General features: G+C 35.6%; 1 protein-coding gene and 1 pseudogene across 2 annotated transcripts; both read right to left on the bottom strand.

Annotated features, from left to right (window-relative positions):
* Nucleotides 1-6,875: 6,875 nt before the first annotated feature.
* Nucleotides 6,876-8,782, bottom strand: LOC120139383 (probable nucleoredoxin 3). Of its 2 annotated transcripts, none has more exons than XM_039154623.1 (3): nucleotides 8,545-8,782; nucleotides 7,697-8,182; nucleotides 6,876-7,615 (listed from the first exon to the last, which is right to left on the bottom strand). In XM_039154623.1, exons 1-3 carry the CDS (start codon nucleotides 8,644-8,646, stop codon nucleotides 7,034-7,036), a joined length of 1,170 nt encoding a protein of 389 aa, XP_039010554.1. In that variant the 5' UTR covers nucleotides 8,647-8,782; the 3' UTR covers nucleotides 6,876-7,033. The 2 variants fall into 2 exon arrangements, with proteins under 2 accessions (XP_039010554.1, XP_039010555.1); XM_039154624.1 differs by having other exon boundaries at nucleotides 7,697-8,223; nucleotides 8,545-8,663.
* Nucleotides 8,783-13,551: 4,769 nt separating this feature from the next.
* On the bottom strand, nucleotides 13,552-16,205 carry LOC120139407 (annotated as a pseudogene).
* Between the last annotated feature and the right edge of the window lie 4,209 nt (nucleotides 16,206-20,414).

The raw sequence follows: 20,414 nt of genomic DNA, 5'->3' as shown, positions 1-20,414 counted from the left end.
TCCCACAAAAGTAACACTGAGGCACTAGAACCGGAATCGAAGAACCACCTCTACTAACAGCTGAAGGTGATGATACAGTAGGCCTGAAGCGTGTATTGCTCCTCTGAGGGGCTGAAGTACGAGTCCTCTTACCGGAATGTGCGGATGATTCAGTAGGGCCAAAAGATTTCCTAGATCGCTCCTGATCAACACGCTCTCTACCAGAAGCTAACGCCTCCATCTCCTCAGCATCCTTGGCTCTGCTTACCAGCACATCAAAAATCTCATCTTGAAGGGCTACCACCTGCCTGCGTAGCTCGTATCTGAGTCCAAAGGCAAATTTACGACATCGATCTCTTTCGGTAGGCACCAGACTTATTCCATACTTTAACAATTTCAAGAACTCTATCTCATACTCTGAAACAGTCATGTCACCCTGAACCAAGTCCTGAAACTGCTGTCGTCTCTGGACTAAGTAGCGCTCACCCAAGAATCGGCTCCGAAAACGCTCCTTGAAGAAATCCCATGTCAAACGATCGGTAGGAACACTACCGGTCACTGACTCCCACCATGTGTGGGCATTGCCATCTAACATCGTTACTGCCCCCAAATATCTCTTAGTTGAGTCCAAACCCAACTGATCCATGCGTCTTTCTGTATCCTGTAGCCAATCTTCTGCTTCAGTATGAATTCCTCCAAGCTGTCCTCCAAAAGTCCTGACCTCATTAGTAATTAGAGTTTGCGAAATAGGAACCTCAGATACAACACCAGCAGCTCTGACTGCTCCTTGTATCAACTACAGAAACTGTCTACCAAAAGTCTCATCCAAAGCAACTCCGGTAGATTCTGGCTCAATATCGGTCGCTCCTATGATCGGTGTAGTCATGCCAATACCATCGGTAGGAGGCAGATTCGTTGGGGTCGAAGGAGCAGGATCACCTATCGTAGGTGGGGGATCTACTCGTATCTCATCGATCGGATCTGCAAATCTAGCCACTCGACCTCGTCCACGGCTAGTTCGACGACCACGTCTAGCACTCATTTTTGGTGGATCTCAAGTTTGCTACAGAAGATAAAACTTAGGGTTAGATAAGCACTTGGAGTCTCGAACACAGTTAAAAATTTAATAACTTTGTGACATGACCTTAGTAACTCGTTTTGTAAATATTTCAAAATCGTATTTTCAATGTGGACTCATACACAGTCCGAGGTTTAAAAACCAAAAGCTCTGATACCAATAAATGTAACCCCCTAGACCCGGCCTATGCGTTTCGACTAAGTCTAGTGGATCACATTATGATTCTTTAAGACATTTTTCCGAAACCGTTATTCAAACAATGTAAAATCACATTATAAATGACATGAAATTATAATAAATCATACTATCAAAACCTAACTTGTAAATATAATACCAATAAGTAATAAATTAATTTAAAACATATCTTAAAAATCAAATCACGATAACCCGAATAGTAATAGTAAAAATGTCATCATATTAAAATCCCATACTTTAAAATAAGGTCCATGTCAACAAAATAAAGTCAACTTGTAAGGTAAAAACATTTCAATTAGATATACTTCAAGAGATATGTTGATCCTCCAAGTGCTCAATCCAGGGTAACTAACCAACAGTATCTGAAAGGGGGAAAACATTTTCGAAAAGTGAGCTAGGCTCAGTGTGTCCCAATATTACCATAAAATCACTATAGGTACACTAAACAAATCATAGTCCAATAAGTCTCATAAAATTATACTGCAGTAAATCTCTTTAAAAAGCGTTACCCTAAGGGAACATCTTAGGGCCTGAGAGCCTACCCAAGATAGATTTCGGGGCCGTGGGGCCTACCTAAGAACACATCTTAGGGCCGTAGGGCCTACCCGAGAATAATCTCAGGGCCGCAGAGCCTACCTAAGAGTCACATTAGGTCTGTAAAATTTTCCAGCTTGATCAGAGCTGTACTTTATAAATTCGTATTCCAAACATTCAATTGCACCGTGTTATAAATTCCATAAATCCATAAACATGGTAATCATATACCATTTCAAACAATTATCAGATAACAGTCATAATCCATAAATCATCACATTAAATCGGTGCATCAACAATACGAAAACCAAAGAATTCAGTGTACCACATATTAAAACAAATAAAACAGTTCAGTAATAAATAGGGAACACACCTCGATAATATGTTCAAATCGTGGATCTACTGATTGCTGGTTTCACCACGCTCTGCTACAGTTTTCGAACCTAATTTATAATATCACTATATTACTAATGGGTAACATAAATAAATCTCTAAAATCATAAAATTTATGAGTCTTACGAGTGAATACTGGTATACGTGGTTTAACTGATCTAGAAGAGTTGGGTCGAGCTATCGAACGATCCGGAGAGTCTCTTGTACCTTCAAACAATAATAATTAATCAGCCCCAAATCTTACTTAATTGTTCAAAGCTAGAATTCTTAAGTATATAAGCATTTTTTGGGTTTGACTATCATTTTGGGGTATTTCGAGTCTGAATTTGGCCAAACAGACTACGGAATCGGAATCAGGATGTCGAAAAACATAAAGTATGACTTTTTGAAAATTCAGATTCTTGGTCAAAGTCAAAGTCAACCACTTTGACCGTAGATTTGGAGACCTTCGGATTCGAATTTGACAAAACAGACCACGGAAACGGATTCAGCACGTCGAAAACTATCAGGATAGGTATACTCGGAAAAGATTAACGGTCGTTTAATGCTCGGTCAAAGCCATTTTAAGTTTTGGTCAAAGAAAGTCAACAGTCAACGGTCAACGGTCAACGGTCGGGTCGGGTCGGGTCAACGGTCGGGTCGGGTCAGACCGGTCAAACCGATTCAGACCGGTCAAACCGGTTCGAACCGGTTGAAACCGGTCAAACCGGTCAGAACCGGTTGAAAACCGGTCAAACCGGTTTCCAGCAGCCACTCACCCTGCGGCGGCGCGTGTGGCGCGTGAGGCGTCCTCCGGGGCCCTAAAAATCCCGAAAAAAATTCTAAAAATTATTTTGAGCGATTTCAAGATACTTACAACGATCGGTTCAAATTTTTGAACGGCGGAGAGCTCGATTTCAAATCGGCTGAATCTTTGACTGCACCACCTCCTCACGCGCCGCCATCTACGGCGGACAAGATTGACACCGGTGAACTCGGAATGGCACAAGGAACATGATGGTGCGGGAGGTGTCGTAAACAGAGCAACGATCAGCGGTGAATTTAAGATTTTCTCGGCGATAGAGCTAACAAAACCGTCGCTACTTTGACTGGAAATTCCCGACGTTTGGCCGCGTTTCGCTTCAATTAATTTGAAGGTTTTGCTCCTCGCTCGATGATGAACACAACGGTGGTTTCAAAACAACGATCGGAATTCGGACGGCGTCAGAATCGAGTTTGGAAGTTGTGTACGTGAGGAAGGATTTGTGAAATTGATTTCTGTTTTTCAAAACAGAAATCACGCATATATCAATTGTCTGCCGACACTCCATGGTTAAATTCAGGGCTTGGTCCCTGAATTTTCTTTAACTTTAAAACAAGCTCCAAGTTTTAAAATCTTTCAATTCAGTCCCAAATTGTCACAATTAAACCCTCAAATTTTAATTAAATATTATTTTGAAAATCGGGTTGTTACAGTTGAAATTAATTCCCTTGCTATGTTTGGTGTCATATTGACTAGAGCTCCTCCTCTGGCATCGTCGACCATTTTCATCTTTAAGGGAGTGAGCCCTTCATAGAAGTATTGAAGAAGAGTTTGCTCGGTTAATCTGTGTTGTAGACAACTTGCACAAAGCTTTTTAAATCGCTCCCAATAGTCATAGAGTGATTCCCAGTCTTTTTTATTTAATTCCCAGAATGCTTCTCCTCAATTCGCTTACCTTGCTGCTGGGAAAAACCTGTCAAGAAAAATTCAAGTCATATTATTCCAAGTGTTAACAGAATTCGGTGGTAAATAAAATAACCACTCTTTAGCAATGTCAACTAAAGAAAAAGGGAAATCTCTTAATTTAATTTGGTCATCCGAAACTCCCTGTGGTTTTATGGTTGAACAGACCAAGTGGAATTCTGCGAGATGCTTGTGTGGACTCACTAGGAAGCCCATTGAAGGTATGAAGAAGATGAATAAACCCATCTTTAGTTTAAACAGAGTTTCATCTTGAGGAAAGGCGATGCAAAGGGGTTGTTGAACCACGGGGGTTGCGGCTAACTCCCTAATTGTTTGATTATCCATCGGTGTTGGCAGTTCTGTGCGATCGACGTTAGGTGTGGCATCGGGTATGTAATGCGATTTGGCTTGTGATGATTCAGTGGAATGCGATAATTCTTCGTGGGAGGTGGAGTCAGAATTTTCGAGATTTGATTACTATTATCGCATTCTTCTTTTATCTTGAAGCATTTATTCGTGAATTCTTCTAGCTCGTGTTTCAATCTCCTGTCAAATTCTTCTAATGTGCTCGGGTTTCGCATAGTCATAAAACAAAAAGAAATTAAGCAGTAATTCGTTGTATTCCCCGGTAATGGCGTCAATTTGACAACGTGTCATTTTGATTTCAAATAATTATGTTATAATCTTAATAAAAATAAATAGAAAAGGATAGTGTAGAGAGTAAGGGTCCACCCGCAAGGAATATGGAATTGTCGATAAATTAATATTGCTTCTGGCCTAGGCGTGAATTGCATATGAAAGTAAAAATAGGGGGTTTGTTTGAAGAGTAAAATAAAGTAAAAAAAATGAAAGAAGGTAAATTCGAATTAAAAGTTTAATTATAAAAATCAGCCTCTGGCTTTCGCTTTGCATTAATTTTCATCGATCATCAAAATAGATCTTAGTTTCGGATTCATGTCGATTACAGTCTATAAGGACCAACCCCTATAACTAATTTTTCTCTCAATTGAACTAACAATCCAAAACAAATTTTGATTGTTAGTCCTTATGTGGACTAATCGCAACAATCGTTATTAGCACCAAATCGATTTAAAAGCTTTGAAAAACTCAACTCGAATTATAATGTCTCATTGAGAATCAAATCCGATCTCAATTTCCCTTAGCGGACCGCCGCTAAGTGTGCTCACGGGAAGTCGAATGTGCTACAAGCTGATTCTTTCTCCCAACTATTAACCAAAAACACAAACAATCCAACGTGCACTTTTTGAAAATAAAATGTTTTTGATTATAAAAGAATGGTCAATTACCGATCCTTGATTCCAGAAAACTGAAAATGTAACCCTAATAGTATTGAGTGTTTTTCAATTCTAACGATCGAAATTGAGTCATCGCTTCAGCCTTTTGCTATGAATAACTTAGCTAAGTATGATAGAAATCATACTTAGCATTTTAAAGAAAAAATAAATTGAAAAACTAGAAAAAATAAAAGTAAAAAATTTATAAAAGAAGAAAAATATAATAGAGAAATTCATGCAATATGAGATATTTGAGTTGTGTTTGAAGCTTACTCAATGTGGGTATTTATAGCTTCTTAAAACCCCTAAAAATGCTAAAAATAATTCTAAGAAAATACAAAAGATAATTCCTAAAGAAAATGTTTGAACTAAATCCTAAAAATAAAAATAATTCCTAAATTCGAATTCGAATTCGAATTCGAATTTGAATTTGCGGCTAAGTCTTCTGTCTTCACGAAAATGCTGACTGGACCTTCTAGAAGATGCTGACTAGACACCACGTCACCGGAGTCATGCCTCAAATCATGCCCACTAGTCCAGCCTTGACTCTAGAAAAATAAAAATTATAAAAATTCGTCATTTTTAGCATAGTTTCTGGAATCTAATGTTTTGCATAGAAAATAACAGAATAGGCCTAACTTAGTAACATAAATTACCATTCAATAAGTAATTAACAATAAAATAATAACTATTTAAATCACTCAACATCAACTTATATAGATTTTAATGAAGGGGCGCCCTTTATCTTACCACTATTCCTTCTCTACTGGTATGGTTTTATATTTGTTATTTATTACTTATTGAATTAGTGTTATTTACTCGTTCCTCTATTGTAGGGCCAAAATGACTCATTTTATTGAAGTGGATGTGCATCCAAGTTCTTAGACGAAGCTTGAGCCCTCAGCGAACTCTCTAGTAAAAGCAGTTGTAAGTGGCAGAACTTTGTAATAAAGTTTGAGTTTTAGAAAACTTTAAAAATGTAGAGTTTAAATTAAAAAATTTTAAAGGGATTAGTTTATATTTTTTCAAAAAAAAATAGGCTCTAACTAAAACTCTAAAATTTTGAGCGGCTTAAATGAAAATTTTTAAAAATTATGGTAGGAGATTTAGTTAAAAACATTAACAAATTTTAAAGTTTAATCTAAATTTCTAAAAATCTTGTGCAAGATAGATTAAATTTTTTAAAAGTTTAAAATGTAATTTTCAATTAATAAAATAATGTTCAACAAACTTTTCTGTCATCAAATTTAGAAAAAAAAATGGTTCAGAATTCGAGGATGTTACACTGGTGAAGATTGTAAGCCTGCATGGAAAGTCAATGTAGGGAAATCTGTATTATATAAATCATTTTTTTTTCATTTCATCCAGAAAATTGTCTTATAAGTTTTCGTTACAATCTATAACTATTACTAATTTTACTTCATTCCCAACATTTGGTCAAATCTATGCATCTTTTATTCAAAGAATGAAAGATGAACAAATACAATATTTTCAATTGCAGGGGCAAAACTCGTTTTGACAAGAAATGCTAATTATGCTGTATAGAGTATATGAATTCCCTATCATCTTTTGACTGCTGAACTTTGATTCTTGATTTGCAGTTGGTAGAACTATGTGCTAGATGGTCAAGTTTCAGGAACTTGTGAAACTGTTTTACATGATGCTGATGAATTGTTTTAAGCGTAAGTCCTCAATGTCGTCCTCGAGTAATCTGTAAATCCGTTGCGGGTTCGATTGATCTCAAGTTTAAATATGCTGAAGAGATGAATTACATAATACACAGAGTGCACAGATACTTTCTGTAACGTTAAATGTCATGCTGTGAATGCTATGGTTGGAAATTCAAGTATGGTACTAACATGCTTCTTCCACACAAGTTGGATGAAGATCGTAATCGCAGGCGTCGCATGAGAACGCCCAGAACTTACCTTGTCTCTTGCAATTATAGCAAACATATGCTTTAGCCATGTCCAGTTTAAGCACATGTTCATGCTTGATGTCCTGGATTTGCCTAGGCAATAAATCCCCTTCTTTTTTCAAGTTTGCTTCGATCTCTTCGATGCTTGATTGAGTGAAAGGGAACGCCTTTGCACCATACAGGGTGATTATGTTCTTCCCATTTGTGCTAATCGGTTTCCCATCTGGACCAATCAGAACCAATGCGGGAATGGCTTTGATGTTGAAGATCCGACACAGATCTTGTCGAGTCCGATCCTCGAATGGAACAGCCAGCCATGGCATACTGCATAAATTGGCATCGAATTCATTCTGTTCTCTGTCTGAAGAAACCAAAACAACCTCAAAACATCCTCCCCTGCTGCTCCTTAACTGTTTGTATGATTCTACAAGATGTGCAGTGAAAGCACGGCATGGAGGACACCACTGTGCGCCGAAGTAAAGGCCGACCGTCTTCCCAACAAGCTCGGATACTAATATCTGCAAACCCCGAAACATAACAGTGCTTATAACTGATACGTTAACACTATATTAACATCATAAAATCACGGAAAATGTTACCTTTCCACCATTGCTAGCAATGACATAATCTCGTCCTGGACCAGCTAAAAGTTGATCAAATTTTCCTCCTTGACGCTTCGAATCGTCGAGAGCATTCAATTCTTCTCGTCTCTTCCTTGTGAACGGAAACGCATCTTCACCGTAATCTTCAATCAATCCAATCAAGTCTTCATCAACTGATTGTCCATCCAAATTTAAATGGACGAGGGACGGAATACGATTCACATGAAACCTTTCGCGTAATCTCTTGTGCAAATTGACATCAAACGGGACAGCAAGCCACGGCATAGTCTTGAAGTGCACATCGAATCCATCGGCATCGTGGTCGAGGGAAACAAACACAATCTCTACCTCTTTCCCCATTGTTCTTAACGTGTTGTATAGGTGCACCAGTTTGGGGTTAAAACCTTGGCAGGGCCTGCACCAGTTTGCCGAGAAGAAAAGGCAGATAATCGTCTTCTCGTTATTAAATGAAGTTAAGGGTACCTAATAACACAAATATATACATAGTTGTTGAGTAATTTCAACTGAAAATCAATCAAAGGAACTATAACCTATCTGCAGGGATTTAAATTATGGTCCATTATCGGATAGCAACTGCTATATAATTATCAAGGTGTCATCTGAAATCATGCATGATCGTGATATTTGCAATAATCGCAATAACATCTGCTTTGTCTGCCATAACCGTAAACACAGCGCAACTAAAAATACGACAGTAACTATAATTTAAATCCCTAATTATATCTAACTATATTCATGACTACTTATTCATATATTCCAGGCAAGTAAATTTATGATAAATTGGAAGTTATGAGACCTTAGAAAGTAAATTTAATTTGAAGTACCTTTTCTTCACCGGATAAAAGGAATTCAACTCCTTGAGACGCCAAGATGGTGTTGAAGTCCCAAAGAGGCAAGCTTTTGCCCTGATAATCAGGCTTTGCCATGGCAACAGCAAGCTGAAGCAAATACAAGGCTAATATATTTTTATTTATTTTTTTCTGCAGATTTGGGTTGGCCTCAATTTCAAAGGAGCACTATAAGGGGTGCCAATCAATATATTCTGCAACGCAACTTGGGATAACTTGATGAGAAATTTTTTTTTCTTCAACAAGCAAAGCAGGAATATTCGATGAGCATATAAGTGAAGGATGAGGATGTAGACCAAGTTTCTGGGAATTTTAAACCGTAAACATCAAAGGAAGCATATCCACTTTTTCTTCGTTTATTCATATCTTATTATTGACAACGATGTTTTTCATTGGACCCCTATTTTGTTTTGTTTGTATTGTATATGATGGTTTTGGACTCATATCCATTTGTATTATCGAGCCCACTTTCAATAATATATTCATTCTTTAATTTACTTTTTTTATCAAAAAAATAATTAAAAAGTAAGGCTTATATATAATAGAACTAGAGATGGCAACGGATCGGGTTAGGGTTGGGTTTTCGGTAACCCAACCCGACTCAAAAATATGCACCCTCCGCTCGAACCTGATCCGATCCGAAAATTTTATATTCTTCATCCGACCCGACCTGAAAAATATATACCCTCCACACGACTTCGACTCGGTCCAAAAATTTAAAGGATAAATCCGACCTGACCTGACCCGACCTAATATAAAATAAGGACTTCATTAAACTAATAATAAAAATTTTAAGGAACTTACATTACTATCCTCAGGTCAGGTCGGGTCGGGTCAGAGTTTTTTCACCCTCCTCCCGGACCCGACCCGATCTCACCCCTTAAAAAATCCGACGCAACTCGATTTTTTTACCCATCAGATTCGGATTAAATTTCCATCTTTAAATATAATTATAATTTTAAATTATTAATAAATAAAATATAAACAAAATTTAAAATAACAAATTAACATACGCAAAAATCTATTAATTTAACTTCAATCCATTCATATCCTATAAGCGAAACAAACAAAAATATAATTTTTAATTTTTAATAAATAAAATATAAGTTGATTTAAAAATTAAAAATAAACATACACAAAAGTCTATTGATTTAAATTCGATTCATTAAGTACGAATCGAGCGACCTCAATAGTAAAAAAATTGTTGTTATTTCTTGAGGTCTTAGGTTCGAGTCCCACGAATGCGAAAGGTCTAACCATTCAATATCAAATGGATAAAAGTTATCTTTGAATGGATACTACCTTGGACTTACCCTAGATTAATGAAAATTTTGATTCATTTATGTCCTATAAGAGAAACAAGATGCTTGAACCCAAGACCCATAAAAATAACAATCATCCGTTTAACTACTTAGATAGCTTGCTTCATGATGCTCATAATGTTTTTTTAGTATGAACGATTGCTGTCTTCATCTTTTTTTAATGAGAAGAAAGGTACATGATAGATAACATGTGGCATTACAAGCTTCACTATCTCTAGAATCATCATATAAGGCAGAACTTATCTCTAGATCCATTAATATCCTATAAGCGAAACAATAAGCTTGAACTTTCGTTAATGGGTATGGTGTGATATCCCAAATTATGGGTTAGTAGTTTTGGGGTTACCCGAGAGGTATGTGGACCTCACAGAGTTCATAATTAAAGCCATTTTTCGTTTGGGCTTAATTGGGTTAGAATTAGGCCTAATTCATCATAAAAAGGGGATTTTTTAAATTTAAGTTAAAATGTGAAGGACCAAAAGTGTAATTACACCATTGTTAAAATTCAAAGGTGATTCTTAGGGTTTTATAACAGATTTGGACGTGGGGTTCTCCCAATTTGTTTTCTCTTCTTCTTTTCTTCCTTCATTCTTCATCTTCCTTCTCCATAGCAAGTGCCTAGCCAAGGTAAATGTTGAGGTTTCTTCCTTACTTTCTTAAGCTTCAAAATCCGTTTTTAATATTTCCTACAACATCCTTTTGCTACAAAATCCCTACATCTTTGTTGGTTGGAGAAAAAGAATAAGAAATCAACATAGGAATGGAATGTGGCTAAGCAAAGAGCTTCATTTAGGGATTTTTTTGACCAAGATAGTGTATTTCTAATTCTTTGTGGTGTTAAGGCTTTCATAAGCATGATGAATTCTTGAGATTTGGCTATTTAAGCATTTTAGGGTTTTATACTTGTTTCATATCATAGATGACAAATTGGATGTAAAGCATCTGTTTTAATATACTTTATGACCCTAAGTAGCTCCCCTAAGCTTTAGCACATGATTAGGAACCAAACTAAGACATTTGAGATAATTTTTAAGTGTTTCTCAAGCTTAAATAAGACATTTATGGGTTCGAGCATGATATTGTTCATCCAATATCAATATTGGTTTAACAATGATGAATTTTAGAGAAAATGGTTGGGAGTTCCGATACTATTAGGGAGAATATCGATACTACCCCTATATTATTGATTTCCAAGGTGTACAATATCAGTACTATGTCAATTTTTCAGTAATAGAAGCCATTTTTTGTACCGATACTCATAAGGGTATCGATACTCGACCCTAGAGTATCGATACTACTCACTTTGGATGGTTAGATTTGACCTTGTTATGATCTGTAAGAGCTAAGGATGATCTGTAATGGTGGAACTTAGTCTGTAAGGGACACAAAGGACCATGAGGGCCTAGAAACACTCATAGGAGTAGGTTACGATCGAAGTAACCATACCAAGTATAATATGCCCAAGTATCTTTAGTCAAACACATATCAAATAATTTAGGGTCGAAAAGCATTGCAAAGGATATACCGACAAGCGGTACGATAAGTAAGTCAGATTATGTAATAACAAAGTTGTATTCTTATTTAGCATAATTCAGTCCTATACATTAAAGTAGAGGGATGAAATTATGTTAAATTAAAGTATATAAATTAAATACTGGGTAAACTACACGTTTAGTACCCCAAATATCCTTTTTCTTCCATTTTGGTCACCTAACAATTAATTTTTCAAAATCATACCTAACATTATATTTTGGTTTTATTTTGATCACCCACCATTAAAAATATTATCAGTAATGCCGACATGTCATCATAAGATAATGTCATGTAATCATTGAATTTTGTTTAGATTTCATATCAGCAATTCTGTTATATTTTTAACAGTGAATGACCAAAATGAAACCAAGGCGTAATATTAGGCATAATTTTGAGAAAAAAATAATAGTTTGGTGATCAGAGCAGAAAAAAAGTGATAGTTGAGGTACTAAACATGTACTTGGCTCTTAAATCTTTTATTTGAGCTTGATAGAGGGAGGAATGCACAAGTATATGAAGAATGAGCTTTCCTAGGAAGATGTAGTCACTAGTAGAAAAAACCCCTTTAATGACGCGCATTGCGCGTCATCTATTGGTGCGGATGACACACATTTGCCTGTCGTTGAAGCCACTGACATGAATTTCAGATGATGCGCAACTGTGTTTCATAAATCTATGACGCGTATTTATGATACACATTTATGACACAGATTTATGACTCTCGTTAATAACATTCATTGAGTGACATTGAAGCCCCCATCATAAATTAAGATGACACACATTTGTGTGTCATAAATTTATGACACGCATGTATGACTTACATTGCGCGTCATTGAAGCTCCCGTCATTAAAAAAGATGACACACATTCAGGGGTCGTGATTGTATTACGTAAATTATATATATATATTAGATTGACAAATAATTAAACTAAATCACATTTAATGCCTCATAATACTAAATATATATATAATATTATATATAAGAAATCCATTTGCATACAATATATTCACATTAAGTTATAAAAAATATTGTAATCATATGTCGATACAAAATATCACGACATAATAAAGTTCTACAAATATGCCCTCACCATCTGGGCGTTTACACAAGAAATCATCATCAAGTTATACTAAAGGGGAGTCTTGTGAAAAATCAAAAGTAGCATTGTATTCCAACATATCATCAGTTTCACCATTTGCTCCATACTTGTACATCTTATGTGGTATGAAGCCGACAACCGACAAATTCACACCTTGTCTACCTAGCAAAAAGAACACAACTTGGAAGATTCATTGCATACTATTAAGTCTGTTAACTACTTAAGATTCTGCAGAACTTTGATAAGTTAGATAACTACTAAGTGCAATACAATTCTCCCAAGTTTCAATTCATAACTTCTGCATATCTGATCCAATGCAGTACGGTAATGATCAAACAGTAGCCAGATACCATATCCAAGCTTCTAGTGCTTTTGCAACTTGTATTTCAGAACCATATTGTGTCATTGAAGCACTAGCACTTTCTGAACCATATTGTGTCATTGAAGCAGTGTTATTCTCACCATCAACTTGATCATTCTCATCCTTGGGAGCAGGAACTCACTCTCTGTAAAGATGATATTCAGGCAAATTGAAATATGACACATGAACTAGACAAACTAAGTTTGGGGGAGAAATTATGGAACTAACATGATTCCTAAAATTTTATGAAGCATACCTAGGCAAAGAAGCATGATGTCTTAGAAGTGGAGTACTTCTTTCACCTTTACCATAATGCTCCTCCAAATGTGCAAATTGTCGTTTGAATCGCTCAACGCCACTATTTGATTGAAAAAAGAAAAATAATACATATTTTTTCTTTTATAATTAATTTTATACAACATATTTAAAGTTTGTATTAATTTTTTGGGGTTGGGATAGGGTTGGGATTTTTATTTAAAATTTTGGGTTGTTGAGTGATGGGTTGGATTAAAATCTACTGATATCGGGGATCGGTAAAAACTCCTAACTTTTGGGTCTTGGCCAGGACGATAAAAAATATGACCCAGACCATGCTGTTATCATCCCTAATCTCCTCCCTTAATCTTAGAGAAAAGTTCTAGATAATTGAGTGAGATAAAAATTACAATCATACCAGAGGGCCTTCAGGGTCACTAAGAAGCGTGTCCCATATGTGGAGACTTCCCGCAAAGTCGAATTCTTGTGTTTTAGAGCAAAGTAATCCACCTGAATAAGTAAAACTGGGGGTTGACATGTGTGATATTTAAACACAACAGTTAGCATTCAAGCCCAACTAATTACCTTGACAAGCTGCGGAAAACGAAAAAGGTGAAAGTGTTCAAAATTTTGCAGGTAAGAGGCAAGCATGAGTCAAGATATAAAAGATGTTTAAATTTTGCAATAATATCTTACTTTATTTGTGATCTCTAGATGACGCCAAAGCTCTTCATCATGTTCCATATCTAAACTTAAGTCCAAAGGGGTGAAACACTAAATTCACATGAAATAATAAAAGAAAATAAGAAGATGGTTACCTGATTAGATTTTGCAAGCTGCGAGTCCCTAGAGAAAAATTAGTGTAAAAATTAGAATCAAGTCAATAGTTCAGTGATCTTTTACTAGAAGATAGTTACCTGAGAAAGTTTAACCGAAAATTAGTGTAAAAATTAGATTACAACATCGAGATATTCTTTTACTAGCTCTCTCCACACTTGCAACTGAAGTGCAAGTTTTGAAGCACATGATATCTTTTATCAATGTGTTTACCTGTTGCACATACAAGATAGCCTCCAAGAGCATAGCTAAGTTTCTCTTGAAGTATAAATAGACGTGAACAAGATTAAATGCCCTCAAGACACTTGCATCATGCTTAACAAGATTGTAAATTCCAATGCCTACTAAAGAACAAAACCATTTGAACAAAGTAGGGCCTACAATAAGTCTTACTTGAATTATTCCAAACTTCTGTACACTGAACAAAATTACAAGAAAGGCAACCGATATCATCACCACTTCATCTGCAAATAAAGAAAAGAAAATAAGGAAACACAATAGTTAATGACTATTTACCTGTAATAATATAGAAAATCATAAAGGAACATAAACCATAGGATGTAAAGGAGGGAAGGCAAAAGAAAAAAGGCCATATTGTTTCTAATACATACAGATTTAACATTTAGCTAGACTGGAAACTCTAGTCCGACTAAAGTTAAACTATCATTAAAAACAGAACATGATCGCTAAAAAGGCAGCTGCATAAACACAATGAAGAATTGTAGACTCATGATCAAACTATGAGATCTACAGGTTAATAACAATCGCATGATATATTCAAAATAATAAACAATTTTCAATAACATACAAGTTAAATTATGCAAAAGATTCCTAGCCAAAAAGGTCAATTAGAAACAGGAATGTCCTCTCTAACAGTATTTACTAACAAACAGAGAAATGTGAGTTAGCAAAGCAATAATGTTTTATAGAGTTGATAGCAACATGGAATAACAGCTTACTTTGTTCAATTGCACCAACTCCAACCTTCAGACCACCAACAGAAGACATAACTACAAATAAAAATGCAAAAGTTATCATCTAAAAATAAAAAATAAAAATAGATTTAATAAAACAGTTATGTTGTATTCTACCATAGCATGATTCCGTAAACAAAAGAGATGAAAGAATAGTAACACATAAAAACCTGACATTGTTGGGGTAACAACCCCATCAGCTATTACCATAGAAGTGCCAACAAGCACTAACATCAGAAGAAGTTTGTTCAGAGTCAATGGAGTCTCTAGTCTCTCCTTTATTTTAAGTGATCTCTCGAGCTCAGGAGACGGCACCTTTAGCATGAAGCCAGATATTCGGGTATCTGATGGAACCAGATTTGGGAGAAGACTGACCTTAGCATGTCGAGAAATCAATGAGTACAAAGGCAAAAGTACCACCTTCAAGAAAAAAGTAGCAACAAATGATGTAAAACAGTTGACAAGGAATATATACTTAACATATTTGTTTAAGGCCTACATAAAAGAATGAAAGATCATAAAATACAGCAACAAAAGATGTCAAACAGTTGACATGGAATTAATATTTAACATATTTGTTTAAGGCCTGCATAAAAGATCATAAACAAAGACTTGATTGGGATTGAGGAACATATGGTATACCTTCACCGTCATCATTAGCCCAAAGAATGATAAGGACATATTTGACAAGTGGAATCACGAGTAGAGTGTATAGAACTAGTGATAGTTCTCCAATAACATCTTCATCTCCGTTGATAGGTGTCTTGCTAAACATCACACTAAACGTATATAAAGGACTTGTTCCAATATCACCAAATACAACACCAAGAGTCTGAAACGCATGTATTATTATCCTTCCTATAACAAAGTCTTGAGATCAAAAGTCAAGTATACACATAAAAGTAAGCTGCAAAATTAAAGCACATTAAAAAAAGGTATGTCTCAACGCGATAAAGTTAGATTCCAAACAAATTCGATTTTTCAAGATTACAAACAGAGGACTGATTTATTGCATTAGCATCATGAAACAAGAACAATATACCTCGTAGTCACTTCTATGCGTGCCATGGACTTCGAGAGCTTCAACGTCGAAAGAATCAATGCGTGGTTCAGTACGAATCAAACGCTGCACTGGACTATCCTCGTCTTCGGAAACTACTCCAGTTCCATACGACACATCTGTATTATCCTCCTCATCCTCGATCTCAGATTCGTCTTCTCCTGGGAACACCCAACGAGATTTCAACGAATCCATCGAGCCTGATCCTACTGCTCTTATGATCTCTCATCCTCCTCTATCTGATGATGAACCTCCGCCGGCCTCCTCCGCCATTGAGAAAATAAATGATTCATAAGAGATTCGATGAACATCTATTTTTTCTTGGGAGATTTTTTATTTTTTGAGATAAGAGATTTGGACACACATGTATGTAGGGGAAGAAGTTGGAAATGATAAAAATAAGGGGGGGAATTAAAAGACGACTTTTACAGATGACACATAATTAAAACTGTACTCCGTGCTTTTGCAAAATTTTTGGATTATGACTATTAAATATGACACACATTATTGTAAGTCATAAATCGTTCAGATTTTAAAAAAACATGACATTTTTTATGACACATATGTTTTGCAAGTCATAAATTAGTGTATGTCATCGTTCGTGTGTCATTAAAGGTATATTTTCTTGTAGTGAGTGTTTATGGTGCTTGGGTCCCTCTAACACCATTGACTGCTGAGACAGGCCCCCTAAGTTAACAAAGTCTTGCCATGTTTTCACTCTCTAAGACCACAAGCAAGCATGATTTTAGTTCCTTTTGTTTTCTCAAACATTAAGTAAACGTAAAGTCATGAAGCAAAGTTACATGTTCTAGGCAGCACAAACGAAGCTCCATTCCAGAATATTTAGTCACCTTTTCATCCATAAAACTGTTAATCTTGATTGCAACGGACCCCAAGTGGTCTACAATATTCACCAGTGCTTTAATGGCGCAGTCTTTCAGAGTCTCCTCCACTCTACCCTTTATCAAACATAAATAAGAAAAGGGAGTATTTAATAATCTCTTTGTTTTTTTAATCACTTACGTTTGTTTCTGTGATTGTTTGGTATAAGACATTTCAAAATACTCCGCATCAGAATACAGTTGTTTTGTAACATTCTCAATATCGGGTTAGTGACTAAATTGGAAAACTTTAAAATTTATTAGTCAAAGTAGATAAATTGAATAGTTTAAGGACTTATATTATAAATTTTGTATAGGATTAAATATCAAAGAAGAAAGAATGTAAGGGCAAAATGGTCATTTAATAGTAGGATAATTATTTGAGAGAGGTTATATATTTTACACATGGGATGTAAAAAGGGAAAAAGAAAAGTTCCAGAATTCTCTTTATCTTCTTCTTCCTTTCAATCGTGAACTCAAGTTGCTAAGGTGAGTTTCCTTGTTAGATAATTATTCATTGAATTTAAGTTTGGGTTATGATCTTTAGGTGATACTTAAGCTTAAGGAAAGCTTAAGTTAACTTTAAATCAAAGAATGAAGGAGTTAGAAGAGATTAAAATTAGGAGTTTTTAAATGAAATCTTGGAGAAGAGTTGATAAGTAGAATTGGAAGCTAAATTTGACTTGTCAATAGTGGAATTAAGAGATATTAAGTGATAAAATTGAACTTAGAACATATAGAAAATTTGGTTATGATTCTTGATTTCCACTTGGAGGATGAGAGTTTGAAGATAAAGACCTATTAAATGCATAGGAATTGGTTTGGGTATGTATATATAAGTTAAGAGTATTCAAGGGGTTAAGATATAAAGGATTTGAGTTGATATGGAGTAATTTTCAGGCTTAAAAAAATATGGGCTATGGGTATCGGTATCGATTCATCAGGTAACGATACTTCAAGAGTAAAAATAAGGAAGGCATTTATGAGGTATCAATACCTGAAGAACAATATCGATACCAAGGGTACCGATACCTTAAGGACAGTATCGATACCATCTTTGAAACAAAAATTACATAATGCAATATGGGTATCGATACCTAGGCATGGTACCGATACCACATTTAGGGAAGTATCGATACCCTATAAGGGGTACCGATACTACTTCAAATAGGAAATGAAATTTCGCCTTTCCTTTAGTTTAAGAAATAAGAAATCAGAGTATGCTATTTAGAATATTGATATGTATAAATGTATGATTATATAGACATCGAGTGTAAGCAAGTTCCGGATCGACCACCAAGTTAAGATTTGATCTAAAGAAAGGAAGTCGTAGAAGTGTTAATATCAAGGTGAGTGCATACTATAGGTTTAGTTTGATGGAAATAAGACTTGTGATAAGTCTATTTGCTATATTAGTTTTCATAATCTAATAATTATGAATATGCCTATGTTATGATCATTATAGATACATGCATGAGTTATACATGTTTGTATGATTTGATATATGTTATTCGATTCATGTGAATATACTGGTAATACATGTTATATGATATGAAATTGATGATTACACATATATGTGATATGTGACAGAAGAGAGAAAACATGTGATCATAAGGGAATTGATATGAATATAGTGCTCGTGTTATATGATATGAGAGCTATAGGTATAGTTGGAATGCCAAGAGTCGAGGGTTACCTATGTCCTTCGGAACATATGGAGAGGTACATATGTTCTTCGGAACATATGGACAGGTACATATGTTCTTCGGAACATATGGATAGGTCATTCGGAACATAGATTTTATATGCCACTTAGTGGATTCTTATATGAGCTATGATGATAGCATATGTGTACACAACCTCAAAGTACTCATATACCTTGAGTTCTCAATAATGTACATGGGCTTATAAAAGATGTAAAGAGTATGTACATGTTTGCATGTTAACACGTTATTAGTGCTTATATTGATTCATATATGGCATTGTGGGTTTATGATAAGCATAATTGTCATTAGATAGTTGATTGCATGTTCATATTTATAGAAATTCCTTATTATATGTTTATGCCTCACCAAGTCTATGACTTAGCGTGTAAGTGATTTACACGTAGGTACATGAAAGCAAGAGGATCAGTCTTAGTATTTGCATAGCAGCATATCTTCATTCAAAGATCATATCAGAAGTAAATTCAAAGTATGTATTTTGTTGGTTCAAAAGTGTTGACATGTAGAAAAGTGTAATTTACGCATGCTCTGATCAATTTTGTAATGTTTTGAACTTAATTATGTAAATTATAGCTTTTGTGTTAATAAAAGTTTAAATTTCATATAGTTTTTATAAATGTACATACTTTGAAAAGTCAATGTGACACCTCGGATTCGTATATTGGTTGAGTACGGGTTGGGGGTGTTACATTTAATGGTATCAGAGCTATGGTTTAGTCGATTCTCGGCATAAACCGGAGTCTAGAGTGTCTTATAATGTGTTAATGCCAACATGATAGTAAGGACTTTTGATTTGATAAGAGTAATATGTATGTTGTTTTGCTAATATAACTATATGGCTATATCTTATTAGATGTCCGGATAAGATAGCTCCCGAAGTGAAGCGAGAGATGATAGATTAGCTGAGAGCAGTAAATCTCCTGCCCTGGCTAGGCAAGGTAAAAGATAGACACTTTTTGGAGTACCTGTACAAGACCAAGACGTCTTCTTCAGGATGTTGGACTCTATCTTGACACGTTTCCAACCTCATACCTCTTCAACTCAAAGGATGAATGTAGCTAAGGAATTAAAAGGAATAGGAGATCCTGAGTTCAAGGGAGAAGCTGAAGAAGGTCATGTTGTTGCGGACCTTTGGCTCAACGATGTAAAGATTATGTTAGATGGACTCCACTGTTCTGATATGGAGAAGTTAAACGGAGTGGTCTCTTTGTTTCGTGGGCAAGCGAGAATCTGGTGGATGAATGTTACTATGAGGATGATCAGTGATCAAGTGGCATGGTCTCTGTTTCTTGAAGAGTTTAAGCACAAGTACATATGAGATCAATTCATCAAACAAAGGAAGCAATAATTCTTGAATCTGAAGTAAATGAACCGCACTGTGTATGAATACGAGTGTGAGTTCAACAAGTTAAGTCGTTTTGTAGCTGAGTTGATTCCAACAGATAAATATGTGTGTGAATGGTTTGTGGAGGGCTTGTGCCCGAGATTGAAGGAGATGTTGATCGTGTTGAACCTGTGCTCATTTCAAGAAGTAGTAAACCATGCTAAAGCTCTATAAAGAGCTCATAATGAAAGATTTGTTGAGCAAAGAGCCCAACAGTCCAAAAGAACTAGGGCTTCATCAAGTTCTGCACCACCTAAGAGAGGCATAGATATTGGTTTTCGGTCTGAGGCTAGGTCAGAGTCTGTGGCATCCTCCGCTAGAGGATCAAATCAGATAAGAGTTAGACAGACTCAATCAGTAAGGTCTGGTGATGGAAGAGCACAGCAGAGACACTGTCAGACTTGTGGTAGTTATC

The sequence above is a fragment of the Hibiscus syriacus genome, unplaced genomic scaffold, assembly GCF_006381635.1.
Source record: "Hibiscus syriacus cultivar Baekdansim isolate YM2019G1 unplaced genomic scaffold, ASM638163v2 tig00110745_pilon, whole genome shotgun sequence".
Lineage (NCBI taxonomy): Eukaryota > Viridiplantae > Streptophyta > Magnoliopsida > Malvales > Malvaceae > Hibiscus > Hibiscus syriacus.
The sequence above is the reverse complement of the archived record's forward strand: the minus strand, read 5'-3'. Positions and strand labels throughout refer to the sequence as shown.